General features: G+C 53.5%; 5 protein-coding genes and 1 non-coding gene across 6 annotated transcripts; 3 read left to right on the forward strand and 3 right to left on the reverse strand.

Moving 5' to 3' along the window:
* Positions 1-113: 113 nt before the first annotated feature.
* Positions 114-6045, reverse strand: BO95DRAFT_453670 (putative histone deacetylase SIR2; the record flags this gene model as incomplete). Its single annotated transcript, XM_025588230.1, has 14 exons — positions 114-182; positions 288-376; positions 449-654; positions 749-1680; positions 1838-1995; position 2234; positions 2821-3000; positions 3071-3610; positions 3698-4008; positions 4111-4376; positions 4436-4515; positions 4541-4554; positions 4777-5396; positions 5630-6045. The coding sequence occupies 14 exons, from the start codon at positions 6043-6045 to the stop codon at positions 114-116; spliced, it is 3882 nt and encodes a 1293-aa protein (XP_025441751.1).
* Positions 6046-6301: 256 nt separating this feature from the next.
* On the forward strand, positions 6302-7525 carry BO95DRAFT_473966 (RWD domain-containing protein). The gene is made up of 2 exons (XM_025589762.1): positions 6302-6593; positions 6698-7525. Exons 1-2 carry the CDS (start codon positions 6527-6529, stop codon positions 7333-7335), a joined length of 705 nt encoding a protein of 234 aa, XP_025441752.1. The 5' UTR covers positions 6302-6526; the 3' UTR covers positions 7336-7525.
* On the reverse strand, positions 7462-8935 carry BO95DRAFT_414924 (LYR motif-containing protein). The gene is made up of 3 exons (XM_025584331.1): positions 8707-8935; positions 8476-8636; positions 7462-8403 (listed from the first exon to the last, which is right to left on the reverse strand). The coding sequence occupies exons 1-3, from the start codon at positions 8753-8755 to the stop codon at positions 7711-7713; spliced, it is 903 nt and encodes a 300-aa protein (XP_025441753.1). The 5' UTR covers positions 8756-8935; the 3' UTR covers positions 7462-7710.
* Positions 8936-9058: 123 nt separating this feature from the next.
* BO95DRAFT_t176 lies at positions 9059-9130 on the forward strand. Its single transcript has one exon. It is a non-coding gene; the product is annotated as a tRNA-Gln (tRNA).
* A 270-nt stretch (positions 9131-9400) lies between these two features.
* Positions 9401-10416, reverse strand: BO95DRAFT_390529 (E2 ubiquitin-conjugating protein MMS2). The gene is made up of 5 exons (XM_025583608.1): positions 10188-10416; positions 10035-10114; positions 9837-9962; positions 9697-9776; positions 9401-9634 (listed from the first exon to the last, which is right to left on the reverse strand). The coding sequence occupies exons 1-5, from the start codon at positions 10258-10260 to the stop codon at positions 9574-9576; spliced, it is 420 nt and encodes a 139-aa protein (XP_025441754.1). The 5' UTR covers positions 10261-10416; the 3' UTR covers positions 9401-9573.
* Positions 10417-10577: 161 nt separating this feature from the next.
* Positions 10578-16278, forward strand: BO95DRAFT_414929 (putative endosomal peripheral membrane protein (Mon2)). The gene is made up of 6 exons (XM_025584332.1): positions 10578-10898; positions 10960-11026; positions 11093-11266; positions 11319-11525; positions 11582-11670; positions 11728-16278. Exons 1-6 carry the CDS (start codon positions 10821-10823, stop codon positions 16240-16242), a joined length of 5130 nt encoding a protein of 1709 aa, XP_025441755.1. The 5' UTR covers positions 10578-10820; the 3' UTR covers positions 16243-16278.
* The last annotated feature ends 59 nt before the right edge of the window (positions 16279-16337 follow it).

Below are 16337 nucleotides of genomic sequence, written 5' to 3' on the forward strand. Positions count from 1 at the left end.
CGCCAGGTTTATATGGTATTTATTTATGCATCCATTCCAGGTTCTTGGTGTGAGTATGATGAGCATGACATGATGGATTTTTAGATAAATGCATGCTAGAGGCTATTCTGGTATCATGGGGCCGGCGTGGCGCTGCCTGATCTGGGTTCTTTATTGTCGTACTGCGGGTTTCTGGTGAAGTACTATTCCTTAAGTCAATATACGTGGATCCTATATTGATAATCCGAGGGAGGTGATAAAAGGCAACGTACCTTCTTTCTGAAGGAATTCAATTGATCGGCATAGACGCCCTCTGAGTCGAGTCTGCTGCGTCCCTTGGACACATCCGATACTTGTCCTTCGGGGAGTCTGCGGTAGGTGATGAGTCGACGGGACCCTGAGATGCTGTTAGTGCTGTTGTCCTTGACCTATGGAATGATGTTGGAAGAAGGCAGACGGTTCCACTCACAGTTGTAGAAGGGCTGAACGGACACACTCAGAACCTCCAGGTTCGGGTGCATGGGCGTGTCTAGCTCGAGATCCTCGTCGTTGGCGGTAGGCATCCACATGCACATGCGCCCACCGATAACGAGAGTCCGAGCGGCGAAGTTGAGGATATCGTTCTGCATGGCCTCGAAGCCGTAGGGCTTCTTCGGAGCAATGTAACCGGGTCGACTGTATACACACGATCAGCGATACGGGGCTCTTCTCCCGTGGCGTCACCACCACTCAAGCAAAAGAACCAAAAAAAAAAGAAAGAGGAACATACAGATGAGCCGGCACCCCATCGATAATCACCTCCTCGTTCCGGAGCCCCTCCCGCCTCCCCAACACCCTCAGCCCCTCGCGCACCCCGTACGGCGGATCGCAGACGATCCCGTCGAGGAACGGCTGCGCGCGCAGCGGCGTATTCGTCAGATCGGAGGAGAAGACATCCAGAAACTGGCCGACGATCTCATACTGCTGGAAGTTGGCGAGCACGCCCATGGTGCCGCCGCGCTCGATCATCTCCTTGCCGCGGAAGCTGCGGCCGTCGATGTCCGACCCAAAGTTCAGGGCACCGAAGTGGCCCATCGCCACGAGGAAGCTGCCCGTGCCGACGAAGGGGTCGTAGAACAGCTTGCCCGGCGCCGCGTGGGCCATGTTCGCCGTGATCAGCGTCAGCTCCGCGTCCATGGACGTCGTGCTGATGTACCGCCGCTTCTTGAGGTCGTACTTGTTGATCACGTCGCGGCTGCTGTTGGCCAGCCAGCGGCCGAACCAGATCCGCTTGGGTTCCTGGCCTTCTGGAACGGGGCGTAAGATGGGGGTGCTGCTGCTGCTGCTGCGTCCCTCGGGAGTTGCAGCGGCAGCGTCAGTGGCAGCTACATCCCAGCCGTAGTCCTCCAGAACCCAAAAGTCTTGGTCCGGGTTCTTCATGCGGATGGGACCCTGGAAGCCGAGGAAGGAGAACGACTGGATGATCTCGCGCTTCTTGTCGTTGCTGCGTTTGCCCGCGAAGCTGTCGACCGTGAAGCGGAACGAGTCCGTCTGGAAGTCGGCCCAGCGAGCTTCGGTCGTCCGCCTGCGGACATCCGCGTGCACCTCGTCCAGGTTGGTGCCATATCCCCAGAGCTCGAAGATGTCCTTCGCTAGGATGCTGCGGGCGATGAGCGTGCGCGCCGCGGCTTCATCGGAGACTCTGATGACGCAGAATGGGGACTGGGGATGGATTCATTAGTTCATTTTGGCTGCTTTAAGCTTTTTTTTGCTGATGCGGGGGGGGGGGGGGGGGAATGATAGAGAAAATTATGTTGGTGGTAATCTGTAGGTGATATGGAAGAGGAGTGTAGGACAGGTTCATCAGAATGAAACATACATATTTATCGTAGTAGACGAACTCGAGATCAATGCCGGCCAAGTCGGCCAGCGCCTGGATCTCAGGCTGTCGGAAAGACTCGTGGACCTGGGCGAAGCGGATCAGGTATTCCATCGTAATCGTCAGAGGGCTTGCGCTGGGCCCCGCGCCACAGCTGTCTGGTCGAACTGTTTCAATGACTGCAGTACTGCAACTGCGGAGAAAAATCACAGACAAGAAAGACTTGCAATCTGGTCAATTATCTGATTGGGAGCGTCGATGTGATTGTCTGGTCAGTGAGAGATGCGGAATTGATTTTTTTTCCCCTCAAGATCCGCTGGATTTGAGGATCCCGTTTGTCGTCGACACCTTCCAACAGTCCAGCCCTGCTCAACATTGAAGGAATCACAATGCTACTCTACAATTTTGAATGAGACTGAATGTATGTTTTGTGCACGAGGTAAAAATCTATGCAAGCACTTGTAATGATATTTTATCATGGTAACAATTGTAACAAACAGGTCTCCTATGAAGCCGGAGCCGCGAGCCGGAAACAAGAATAGATACATTCTAAGCCCGCAGAAAGATAATAAAACATGCTTGATGATAACAATAAGTGTATGTCTTCGTCCATCAATCTTTACAGCCTGTCCTTCCCTTTTGATGATATCAAAACCCACAATGCAAAACCAACCCAATATACGCCGTTTCTCGAAACCAGCTGAGAGCCAGAGATGGGATGGCTAGCAACACACAAAACACCGCCGCTATGCGCCGACAACCCGAAACACATGTCGTGACTCGTAACCTTCAACCTGCGAGATTTCCACCTTCTCATCCTCCGGGATCATCTCGTGTTTGAGCTCCCACCCGGCCCGGCGGCAGAGCTCGGAGACCACCACGTCGCAGTCACCCAGCAAATCAATATCGAACTCCGTATGCGTCACAGGCTATCAGATCCGTCAGCCTGGGGGTGACTTTGGACTCAAGGAAGTAGGACTTACAGTCCGAGAGATGTAGATTTGAGGCACGTGACGAGGCAACACGCCGGGTGCCTCTGCGACAGGCGCCACTTTCAAAGACGTTCCGATGACAATGACCAAATCCACCCGTTCGCGGTCGTGGTGAAGCAGGCGACGACCGAATTCATCCGGAAGATCCTCGCCGAAGAACGTGATATCGGGCTAAATTGACTGTCAGCAAGACGCCGGGCGAAGAAAATTCCAAAGAAAAGAAGAGAGCGCGCAAACTCACTTTCATAACACCGGGGGACGGGATTTCGTATTCATCATCCGAGCTGTCGCCGCAGTCCTCCTTGCGATTTCGGTGCACACCAGTGGTGCTGCGCTTGCGTTTCGCTCCCGTCTCCTCTGCGATTCGGTCACGGCACGCGGTACACTGAGGGGTGGCACCCTTCTTGATCTCGTCGAAGATCTCGTCACCGGTTACTTGATATTTGCACTTGACACATGTCGCGGTGGCGAACGAGCCGTGACACTGGACGATATTCTCCGCGGCGACACCGGCATTGGCCTCGATGTTGTCGATATTCTGGGTGTAGTTGGTCAACAATTTCCCCTTGTCCTGCAGCAGGCGAATGAACGCGTGCGTCGGCGAGAACTTCTTTTCCGTGGGGAGAATGTCCTTGGCAACCGAGAAGAAGATGCTGGGGTCTTCGCGAAACACATGAATGTCGAACACCTCCTGCGGATCGCTCAGGCCCAGATGCGCGAGCTGTGAATACAACCCGGTATCCTTGGAGCGGAAATCGGGGATCCCAAGACTGGTGGATATCTACAAGATCCGCATCAGTATGTCGCTGACTCTTGCGCGACAAAAACAGGGTGCACCCCAGAGGGGAGGTGGTGAGGGACGACTCACGCCAGCGCCGGTCAGCACGACGATGTTTTTGGACTCCTTCAGCAACCTCACCGCATCATCGATGGTATTGTACTGTGGGAGCTTCGGACGTCTCGAGAATTCGCGCGAGATCGCGATCGCGAGGAGAGGGTGGTAGGCCTCGTCAGGGGCACCTTCGAGGAACGCCGGGGGCTGGATGCCGAACGCCGTGCACAGCTTCTTCGCAGTGACCGTCTCCTTTGCGATGGTCTCTTCGACGAACGCAGCCTTGCCGATTTCATGGAGGCGCTTTCGGTACGCGATAGCCTCCTCCAAAGTACAGGCATCGGGGACTATAGATACTCGAGCGCGGCGCGGTCAGCGGGTGGGGCCTTGGGCTGCACACAGCGAGAGGGCGCCTGGGAAGGTATTTGTATAGATGGGTTTGACTTTACCTCCATCGCGAAGTTGCTCGTCCCGCAGTACCTCAATGGCGTCCTCGTAGAGAGACTGGGTTTCCCACTCCTCGCCCGAAGCGTCACTGTCGGTCTCGAACTCGGCTTGAGACATCTCGCCCTTGGTGGCAGTGGCGGTGGGGTCTTCGTTCGCCGTGGCTGGCTTGTCGATTACATCCGCGGAAGTCATCTTAACGGCGACGGCGGCGACTGGGGTCTGTAACGACGACAAGCTTTCCCCGCTGGGCGCTGATTCCAGGTCCATCCTGTGACGGAAGACAAGGGGGGAGGGGGGGGGGCACTTTCTAGCGACCGCTAAAACAACCCTTTCTTTCCCCAACTCACATTGAGCTCAGTTTTGCCACCCCGAAGGTGCTTGGCTGGGACAAAATTGGCTTTGATTATCTCCGGGGGGGGAGGGGAGGGAAACGCGCTCGGGTACTACTTTATCCGGGTCCGTACGATAGTGGAATGGACAATGAACCAAGAGGATTTAGTGAATTCGCTTCAACATGAGGTGCTCATCCAAGGTATTATTAGATTCGTTGGTATTTCGAGCAAGTATAACATGACTTTTGAAGTGGTATCATGACAGGGAAAGGGGGGGTTTCGTAACATGGACATGCAGCGTTTGTTGTATTCAGGAGTCAGCCATTTCGTGGTCACTGTCTGAGTCCACCTCGATCTCCTCGTCCTCCCAACCTTCCTCACCCTCCTGGCCCTCAGCCTCTTCGTCCTCTATCTCATCGCCCAGTTCCTGGTTCATCTCCTGAACCAGTTCGAGCGCATGCTCCTTGAGCCTCTCATCCTCGTACTGCTGGATCTCATAGAGAGCCAGACCCTGCTTGAGCCATTCGCGACTGGCAACAAGCGATGCAAGGCGCTTGGCCTCTGGGGTATCGGCTTCCTCCTCGTCATCCGCAGGGGCTTGTTGCTTCCCGGCCAGGAGATATAAGCACCATCCGCCTAGATACCAAGCCTCGATACTCTGATCATCTTCCAGGATCAACCGCTCCAAGACCTCCAACGCCTCAAACTCCAGCGCGACCTCCATCAAGAGACGAGAAAGACTGATTCTGGTAGCAAAATCTGGAATGCTAGGGTCCTCCGGGGGCAGGTCCTTCCAGATCTCGAGACTCCTTCTCAGTGCTGCTTTGGCGTCGTCGGTCCGTAGCTGCGAGATTCGAATGGAAGCCAGGGTTTGGAGGACCTCGGGTCCATTGGGTTCAACGAGGAGAGCCTCCGTGATGAGCGTCTCGCAACGGTTCTCTGCATCTTCCTCCCAGCTACATTACGTCAGTACAAGAAATTCCTCCTCGCAGCCGCCGCGGGATGGGAAGGAGCCGGGAGGGGCGGGGAATCAACTTACGAAAGATCGGTCATGTAGATCTCCGCCACGGCGCATAGGGCATTGGCCATCTTGCGCTTCTTCTCCAGCAACTCGGCCGCCTCCTTAGGGCCAGGGTTCTGTTCTAGTTGCTGGATCGCATGTCGGAGCGAGGAGACACCCTTCTCGAACCACTGGACACTATCCTTTCCGCCTTCCTCGCTCAACTGGGCCAGCCACAAGAACTTCTCCGCGCCTCCGCCCTGAGACTCCGGTATCGTCCCGTTGGGATCGGCTTCGACTGCGCGCAGGAAATGAGCTCTGGCGGTGTCGATATCTCCGAGTTCGACGTAGATCTCTGCGACGGCGATCAAGGCCGACAGGTATGAGGGGGATCCCGCGGGCGAGCTGTCGAGCGCTTGCTGCGCTAATTGTAGAGCGGCATCGGCCTGGCCGGTCTGGATGAGTATCGTCGCCTGGTCCAGGAGCTGGGTGGGGTCTTCGTTCATCTTGCTCTGCGACTGCTTCACCGAACCACCAACGCCGAGGAGGGGCTTCTCGCGAGATTTGGAGGATTTCTTCTGTTTCTGAGGTCTGGACTTGCCCATGTTAATGTGATAGGTCTAAAATGAGTGTGTGATCGTCGATTGATAGGTCATAAGATGTAAGAAATAGGATTGCAGAAAAAAGAATACTCAGGTAAGAGGAAGAAAAGTAAGGCAATTGGAGCTTGTTGGATCTTTTTTTCCAAGGCGGAGCATAGAAATTCCCTTTTTCGGGCCCGATAAATTTGGGACGCCGGGCCTTGCCTTATCTGTTTGTGCTGTTTGCACGTCGACCGCAACATTCTACTCCATGCCGGATTGAAGAGGGACCGATCAGTCTATGCTCTAGCTCAGGATTATTGAATCAGGAAAAAGCGAAGCGGTCTTGGTGCTTCTTCTCATGCACTACATGTTCTATTGCTATTAGTGCTTGTCAACCATCAAATCCGAGAGCTACGATCTCTCAGCAACGAGTTTTCACTCACCCCACGAAACCGAATACCCCTCCACCACCACCCCCGCCGGCGGCGCATTGAAAGCAAAGATGGGTCGCGAAGATCAGATCGAAGAGCGCGAAGTGCTCGACTCCATTTTCCCCGAGGAGATCACAGGTATGCGAACTAGCCCAGTCGCTCCGGAGACTATTGTCCTTTTTTTTCTGGTTTGGGCGGTAATTCTGGAATCTCGACGCTGACGAAAGAACCTGCAATTACAGATATTTCTGACACTTCCTATCGGATATCGATCGTCCTGGACCCTCCCGACAATGACGTCGAAGAGCTCGAGCCGCCAGTCCTGAATCTGCACGTGTCATACCCGGAAGACTATCCGGACGTTGCCCCGGAACTCGACATCACCGCGGCCCCCAATGCACCGAAACACCCCCGACTCGATGTCTCGGAGGACAAGGACCAGCTGCTCGAGGCGCTGCAGCCGACCATCGAAGAGAACATGGGGATGGCGATGGTGTTCACGTTGGTGAGCGCGCTGAAGGAGAGCGCCGAGCTGCTTATGGCGGAGCGGGTCAATGCCATCCACGCGGAGCGCGAGATGGAGGCGGCCAAGCGCGAGGAAGAGGAGAACCGGAAGTTCCAGGGCACGGCGGTCAACCGGGAGACGTTCCTGGCGTGGCGGGACAAGTTTATGAAGGAGATGGAGGACGAGGAGAAGAGGCTGCGCGAGGAGAAGGAAGCCGAGGACAAGAAGGCACAGAAGAAGGCGCCCGGGAAGGAGGAAAAGAAGCTCACGGGCAAGCAACTGTGGGAGCGCGGTCTGGCTGGCAGAGCAGACTTTGATGAGGACGAGGAGGATGCTATGCCCGCTGCTGTAGAGAAGATGAAGATCGCCGCATAGGAGCGTGACGTGCTCTTTGCCACAATTTACAAGTATACATACAGGTCGCGCCTAGACGGGCCTTTGTCCCGAAGAGATGAAAGTGTCCAGTCTGGCAGATGTGTCATACATAGAGCGGGTATTGACCAAGAACACCGGGTGGATTTCAAACACATATGGCTATGGTTCGATGCTATGGATATGACCTGATAGAATGGGGTATATTCGCCTGAGAAATGCATAGAGGACTCGCCCACTTGAGCTATGCCTGGGCTTTTTCGTCGGGCCAAGGCTATTGCTCTAGTCCTGATATCCCCTTCGCTGGTCTACGCACGTACCCTAAAATCCCAATCAAGTAGGTCGCTTGGGTAGTTTCGGGCGCTCTAGCTGGCCGACTTACTTCAAGTCCTGCTCTTTTTCTCCCCCTTCTGTAGTCTCTTTTGGCGCAGCCGCCATCTTGGCGGCCCGTTCCTCGGCCTCTTTGGCGGCCAACGCACGCTCCGCGAGGACGACCTTCCACATGGCTGTCGCAAGCTCTTGATCCTTGCGTTCCATCTCAGAGACTCGTCGTTTGAGTTCCATAATGCATACTTCAACGGGATGACGCCACCTGGCCGTTGGCTCGCGTTCTTGTTGGCCGGTCAATCGATCCCACTCGTCCTCATCCTGGGCCCAGATCCTCTCTTCCAGTAACTTCTTGCGCACGAGAAATGTCCTGCCTCGTTTGCGAAGCTTGCCCCGGATAATGTGCCCGAGGATGGCGGGTTGGGGTTTCATGATCCGCAGGAAGGGGACGCCGCGCGCATTCACGAGTTTCGGAATGCGACGTATCCCGTTGACGGTCGGCCGTGGACGCGACAGGACCGGTATGGCATCGGGGTGTCGCGACATGGTCCTCCTCGCGGCCTCCCTGTTGGCCTCCTTCTTCAGCTCCATGGCGCTCATGGGTTTGGCCGGCTTCAGCCGCCTCAGCTCTCTTTGCATCGCGGACCGGCGCTCCTGTGCTTCGGTGGTCTGGAATAGGAGGGACTTGAGACGCTCGGTTTCGGTGCGTTTGTTTTGTGATACGGCATGGAGCAGGTCGAGTGCCTGTAGATTCGCCCGTTAATCAATCGGTCGTCAGCACCGGATGGGATATGGAGCAAGGAGGGCTATGTGTACATCATATCCCGCTTTCAAGGCATGTGCTACCCTGGACGGACTTTCGAGGGTCTTGTATCTGTGGAACCGTAGTTGTATGTGCTGCTTGGATGCATTGCGCTCCGGTAGATTTTCAGGTAATTTGGCGCATTGTCGGAGAAGCGCGCGATAGAGCGCTAGGGCTGTCGCGACAATCGGGCATTAGTCTCATCCTGAAGAAGCATTGCTTGGTCTGTCTGTTGAGGTACGCACTTGTGAAACGGTGGATTGAAGACTTATTGGGCACCACCAACCTATGCATGGTGAGGTAGATAAGGCGTTCAATGTCGAGGTCAAATATATTCTGGGAAGCATGTGACTGAGAAGATATCAATCGCGATCACGTGTCACCGTATGATATGAGGCAGATGTATCATATGTGTATGGGCAAGAAAACAAGATTTACAGATATTGAGGCAAATTTTCAATCCAGACCATGGTCCCTAATCTGCAACTAATCATCGTTGAAGTTGATGAACAATATGAGGTTAGATTAGGCTGCGTGATACCGTGGGATCATGATTACCCTCATAAAATCAACTATGGAGCCCAAACTCACCGCCTTGGTTGTGTAGTGTAATGGTTAGCACCCAGGATTCTGATTCCTGTAATCCCGGTTCGATCCCGGGCACGACCTGTCTTGAAACTTTTTGCTGGTTCGCCATACTGAAGCCACTCTATGTAGTAGCACCGGTCTACTCGCCAATCGACTCATTGGCATCGGTATATGTGCTCTCAATGGAAGCCCATGTGCCCTGCCGATTTGCTACCTCGCTCACCACGACTGTGCCCGACCCTACTCACTCAATATCTATGAATACTCCCCAAGCTAATGATGAATGTCATAGAAAGGATAGTCTAAGTGGCAAGGTTGACAGGAAAGTCCACACCGACAAAGTTTTCTAGAATCGATGAATTGCAACTAGGCTTCGATTGACACCACGACATGCCCGCCGTTATGCATAGACTGTACACGCTCTAAGAAGTAAAACGAAAGAAGACGCGAACGAAACCGCACGCACAAAACCCACCAGAATACTCCTCATTCGGTTCCCGAGTCATTTCACAGCATCACGTTGCTCAGAAGTTAGAGCCCTCCGGGGGCTGGGGAAGCTTCTTGTGCTGGGGCAGAGCCATATACCTGCGACACAGTCAGAACCTGCATGTATCAGAGGAGGAATGGGGAGTCAAGGCACGGCGTACCGCCGAAGTTCGAGCAGAATAGTCTCCATGGTGAATTCGCGCTTCCATTGAGCTAGGCAAGGCAGCTTGGTGGGATCAACCTATAGAGAAGTCAGTATACTCCTGGCCCTGTTTATGACGCAACGTAGCTCTATGCGTACCTTGCCAGTTTGGGGATCAACGCATGGCAGATTGATCCGGGAGACGAATTGCAGAGTAGGGGGATTGTCAGGGTAGTCGGGACCGCAGTGAATCTTGACACTGTATATTCTGTTCTCATGGACGCTCTGTGTTCATTCATTGTCGAGTCAGTACTGCTGGGGTATCGTGGCGGGAATAAGTATGCGGAGGGGACGGACATGAGGAGGGCCCAGGATAGTGCCATTCCAGTTGCTCATCATCATATCTTCGCCATCATCAAGACCGTACGAGCAAGCCTCTAAGGGATGGAAACGAAAGTGCGTTAGTGATCTGTGTGTCATGTGCCACCTTGTTTGTGAAGGTATGCTCACCTGCGCCCAAGCCCTTCTCGCCCTTCTCGAGCTCTTCGAGCAACCTGAAGTTTCTGGGAACCTTGGCCGACATTATGCGGTATGTGAGCTTGGAGAAAGGGTTCTGTGTATTATAACTGTGGAGAAATGAAGGTTGTTGTTGAGGAGAGGTAAACGAGATCAGTACCGAAGGCGGAGGAGGGGGCACCCACGACTTTATCCCACTTGCGGCAATGACAATGGGCACTGCAATGGATCAGTGGCTGGTGGCTATTGCGTATCTTGTCCCGCCGGGTTCCTGAAGAATAGGTCATGTGATGATAAAGAACCAGCCGATGCCACGTGATATCCTCGAACTTATCTCCGTCGTTGCCTTGGCGCTCCTGAGAGCTGCCACTCCGGATGATTGCGTTCGTTGCTTGATTGTTTGGAAATGACAATTATGTATTTGTATTGATGTGCATTCACCCTTAATAAGACGTATATTGCGTCAATTCATTTGCTCAGGCTCTCATCAACCTCTCTTCTCTTCCTCTACCGACCCAATCAGCGATCCAACCACATGAAGCCACATCTGCCTAGTGCTACCTTACTGTACTGTACTATCCGACTCGACTGGCGCCGGCCATGATATGATTCAGCACCCTGTTTGAAATGTCCTCCCAGTTCCTACAGGCGGAACTCTTGAATCTTATCCAAGAGTCTAAGAGAAGAAACTCGGAACTTCGCACTGTAGGCTTCCACTGTCTAGAAATGGATTTTCGAACATTGATGCTGACTAACGATAATACAGGCCGCCGAAGAGTCGCTCAATGACTTGAAGGCACTACCTTCAACCTCAGAGGCTCAGATATCTGCCGGTGAGTGTCTCATTAGCCCATGATTATGATCAAACTCAAACGGCATGAATGCTAAGATTGCGTGAGACCTTCTGCGCAAACCCAAGTTCGTAAATCCCTTCATTATCGCTTGCCATAGTCGCCATGCCAAGCTCGCAAGCATCGGTGTCATCTGCCTGCAAAGGCTGGTGGCATCCCGGTCGTTGCCACCAGAGCGCCTTAGAGATGTACTCTCTGGCCTGAAGGAGACGGCGAACATGAGTAAGTCATTCTATCAAACCCATCAATCGGTGCTTTACTTACGCTGTGAAAGGCTTGGATATTCAACTGAAGATATTGCAAACTTTACCGTCCTTGCTTCAACATTATGCGAGTGATCTGGGCGGAGATCTTCTCGTGAGCACGCTGGAGATTTGTGCAGCCCTGCAGACGAACAAGATGCCTGCTGTCTCAAGCACAGCCGCAGCAACGCTCCAACAGCTTGTGGTATCCACATTTGAGCTAGTCTCCATTGAAGACCGTAAGATTCTCGGAATTTTGATGAAATTCGTAAAAGCCGATTCTGACCATATGTAGAGAACTTCGACAAAACGACTCCCACGGTTACTGTCAAGGTGGACGGGAATTCCATCAACGTGGGACATTTTGCGTATGACGCTCTACGGGTAGGCTTTCGCTCCCTACCTGCAGCTCTCTGACCGAACAACTAACGGATGTATCAGGTTCTGGATGACCTATGCCGTCTCGTAGACGGTGAACCGCTTTATTTCCTTCGCATCAAATCTCTGTCCACGCCGTACACTCTAGAGCTCATCGAAAGCATTCTACTCAATAGTGGCAGGCTTTTCGTTACCCATGCCGAGTTGACTCAGGTCTTGAGGGCTAAGCTCATGCCAGTGCTGGTGCGAATCCTCTCTGAGAGACATACTTTCTCCCAGACTGTTCGTGCCATTCGCATCCTCTCAGTGCTACTCAAGCGCCACATGTCTCTTCTACCTGCCGAGTGCGAAATGGCTCTCGGGCTTGTGACGCATTTACTTGAACCAGACGGGACATCACCGTGGAAGCGAGTCCTCTGCATGGAACTTTTTCGAGGATTGTATGCTGAGCCAGGTCTGGTAAGGCTCATATATTCTTTGTACGACGGGGAGGAGAGAAGGAAGAACATCTTGAAAGACCACATGGCCGCTCTGGTTCGCCTTGCCTCTGAAAAGCCTTCTCTGATTGGAGTCAGCGCCCGGTCCACTGCACCTTTACGGACCGAGCACACACGGGCTGTCACCGAAGAGCAGATTACTCTCGAAGCAGGGGGTGTTGCTGGCGTCATCGGAGCATCCGTTCCTATCACCGACTCCGATGCGCCGGGAATCAGCAGCCAATGGAGCGTGGTTCGAACACCTTATATGGAATTGCTCGATAAGACTGAGCCGCCATCACCACCTGAGACATATATCTACAGTCTTGTACTGAACTGCATTAGCAACTTTGCTGAGGGGCTTGCAAAGTTTATTCTACCATTAACAGTTCCCGACCTAAAACAAAAGCGGCGAAGTCGTGTGACTGGTCCTGAACAAGGGACTGATACCCTGAGACAGCCTAACAGCAGGAAGTCGCCCGTACCCATCAACCCTCTTCATTTGGAGTCTCATCCCCAGCTCGCGGCCATCAAAAGCTGTGCTGGCATCATCGATAACTGCTGGCCAGCCATTCTTGCAGCATGCTCCACGTTCTTGTATGCAGCCCTTGATGATGACTTCTACCACAAGCTTGTTAGGTCTTTTCAGAAATTGGCGCATGTGGCTGGTCTACTGAGATTGTCGACACCCCGGGATGCCTTCTTAACGACACTTGGTAAAGCAGTTATGCCAGCGGATACCGGCAGTGTCAAGCCTGCGAATACGCCGGCGTCCGCTACAACGGCTCTGCAATCCAAAGAAATGACAGATGATAAAACGAAGGACTCGCATGTATCTCTCGGTGGCTCGACGGTATCTGCCGAAGTCAGCAGTATTCCTCCAGAGAGTACTTTCGTGTCTTTGAGCACCAGGAACCTCCTGTGCTTACGCGCTTTGCTTAATCTAGGAATCGCGCTTGGGCCAACTTTAGATCAGCCGGCCTGGTCCATTGTACTCGGCACCCTTCAAGATACTGATATTTTAATTGGCTTGACCACAAATCCGCAGGCCATGACAAGCTCCGCGGAAGCCTCGACTGCATCGATGGACGTGCCAAAAGCCAATCTCGGCGCCGAGATTATAGCCGTGCAAACAGCGTCCGCGAAGATGTTCGAGAGTAGCGGCGACTATCCCATTGAGTCATTCCGGGATCTCTTGACTGCACTCTTGGGTCTCTATGGGCCCGCTGAGGATGCCTCTCAGACCGCACCGCAGTCTCCTACCGGAGAGCTTCTTTCTCCTCGCACCAGTCTCATGCGCAAAAACACCCATCGCGTGTCGCTTTCGGTGGGGAAGTCTAGGACACAAGATGAATTAGTGAGGTTTGTGCTCGAGAAAGCCAACGAGATAGCACTGGCAAACGTTGATCGACTGTCTTCATTGATTGAGTCTGACCTGGGCGCTTGGAATCTTCTCACTACCAGGCTGATGTCAACTGCGGCAGACAGAGCGATCAGCCAGAAGTTTCGGCTCAGGGCGAATGAGGTACTGAACAGCATTGTGACACTGACCATGGCGCAAAGAGCTGGCGATGATCCTGCGAAGCAAAATGAACGACAGCTCAGGAATCTCCAAGCGCTCAAGATGCAGATTAGGTTGCTCTATGAAGCGAGCGGCTGCTCGATCGGCTTCCCCCCTGCTCCAGTTATTGAAATTCATGAACAGAGCCTGGAAACCCTCAAGAGCATCCTTGAACAATATGGCGAGACATTCGTGGAGGGATGGGCTCTTGCTTTCGACCTCATTACAAGTGTATTTGGTGAGAGGGTTGAGAATGAAAAATCCGGGAACTCGAACGCAAGAAGCCAGGCTAGATGGGTAGCAGATTCCGTTCGACTTGTGCGGGTTGCTTATCAATCATTACAACTGATAGCCTCCGACTTCGTTGCATTGCTTCCACTACCCTGTCGATTGGACCTGGTGGAATCATTTTCCAAGTTTGCTCAACAGCAGCAAGATTTCAACATCTCCTTAACCACTACATCATCTTTCTGGAACGTCTCGGACTTTCTCCAGGGACAAACCGAGCAATTCTGCATTGAATCTCACATTGATGCCTCCGTGAGCGAGGATGCGCTTGCGAACCTCGCCAAGGGCGATGACCCCTCAATATCCCGGAATGCATTGTGGCTACTGCTCCTTCTGAGGATAGTAGACTTGACAACAGATAGCCGATCGGAGGTCCGAAACTGTGCTATCCAGACTCTATTGAGAATCTTTGATGCTTACGGGCAACACTTGTCTCCCAAGGCATGGTGTTTGTGTCTTAACAGAGTTCTGTTCCGTATGGTGGAGGAGATAGAAGATGAGCTCTGCCTGACGCTGGAGAAGAATAAGTCCGACCACTTTGATAGCACGAAGGCCTGGGTTGAGACAACAGTTGTCATGGTCAAAGGAGCATCTGATCTGATCACGAATTTCTTGGGGACGATAGTCCAGGACGAAGTGTTCGATCAGTCATGGGAGCGTCTGCTGGGATACTATGAGAAGCTGCTTACTTTGCGGCTTCTTGAATTCAGTGAAGCTGCCTACTCCAGTCTGACGAGCACCCTCCTTCGTATACAGGGTCCTGGCGAGTTCAGTAAGCAGTCTCTACGCTCAACCTGGCTCTTGTGGCTGAATGGTCACCCCGCCGATCGGGAAGATATGCTCGATCTGGATAGACCGAACCAAGATGCTGCCATGGCCTATCTTCAAGCATTCCAACAGATATATCGTCTATACAAGGACGACCTTGAAGATGAAAGTGTTAAGAAGATCCTTGGACATTTTCAACTGCTTGCCTGGAACTCGATATCCCCGCCTTACTCTCCGGATATCGACCGCCCGTCCAAGGTACAGACGCTGCTCATGGAATGTCTGAAGCTCTTGTGCTCGGATGGCAATTCGCAGTCGAGCATCGTTGTATGTCTGGCAGAACTGGCTGATTCACCTCTATCTAAGTGGTCGCCAGAGAGTGATTCCAAGAAGCCCACTTTCGTCGCTTTCTCAAAGAGCGTGATAGAGCTTCTAGACTGGTATATTTCCGAGCACGGCATCAAGAAAGACATCTTCCTTGACGGATCTCTGGCGACCGCATTGGGCCATTTGGTGAACCCCATTGCTTTGAGATATGAATGGCCCGGAAAGGACCGCGAGCCGAGTCTTTCGCAGAAATCCACCACTGCTTCCTTGAACATCCTTCAGGTGGGAATCCCATACGTGGAGAAGCAATATGCCACAGCCCAGCAGGAGCAAATCAGCCGTTTCTGGAACTGTGTGGTTGACCTGGCAAATGGCATCGTCTCGGCCCGTGGCTTTCGAACCGGTTCCGTTCCTCACACCAAGATCCTGAGCGACGAAACCTTCGACGTGGCTGCGTTCAACCGACTGAAGACGCTCATCATTCCGTCGCTAGGTACATCTACGATCCCCGACTCCACCCGCCGGGACTTCGCCTGTGCCCTGTTGCGGTCATCGTTCATCTACGCCCCACAGCGACTAGACCTCCCTCGCCAACCCCTCGAAGAAGACCCGCTGCACGGGTTGTACAATGTCCGTCCGGGCAGAACTTTCGACCCATTACCGACGCCTCGCACCAAGATGGCGTACACCGTAATCGATACACTGTTCGACCTCGCCGCGGCGCCATCACTTCCTTCATCTGACCCCGCACAACCCCCGCCAGAGCATGGATCATCACCTGTCGAGCAATCAGCCTCTGCCGCCCGCCTCGCCCTCGCCCAGTCCATCTCCCCATACTTGGTCCTCCGAGCCGCCGTCTCCCTGAAAGGCTACATCGCCGACCAGCCCCTGCGGGGCCTGATGCCACAGCCCACTCCGGCCCGGAAATCCCTCCTGCACCTTCTCCGGGGCATGGTGGCTCTGCAGAGCGACCCGTCGACGGTCCCCGCGCCCCCGGGCACGGTCAACGGCGTGTCGATCAATAGTCCAGGCGACCTGGATCATAAGAAGCACCTGGCGTGGATCTACCCGCTCGTCGTACGAGCCGTGCAGGTAGCCGGAAAGCAGCAGGACGACGGGGAGGTTCTGCGTGCCCTGGGCCAGGTTCTGTCGGCGTGATTCGGGGCCCTTGGAGGCGTCCGTTCCGTTAATGGCAGATAAAGATGTATTCTTAGTTTGTGCTCTAGTCTTAATCGATATCCCTGTTGGATGAA

Source organism: Aspergillus brunneoviolaceus (genome assembly GCF_003184695.1).
Source record: "Aspergillus brunneoviolaceus CBS 621.78 unplaced genomic scaffold BO95scaffold_38, whole genome shotgun sequence".
Lineage (NCBI taxonomy): Eukaryota > Fungi > Ascomycota > Eurotiomycetes > Eurotiales > Aspergillaceae > Aspergillus > Aspergillus brunneoviolaceus.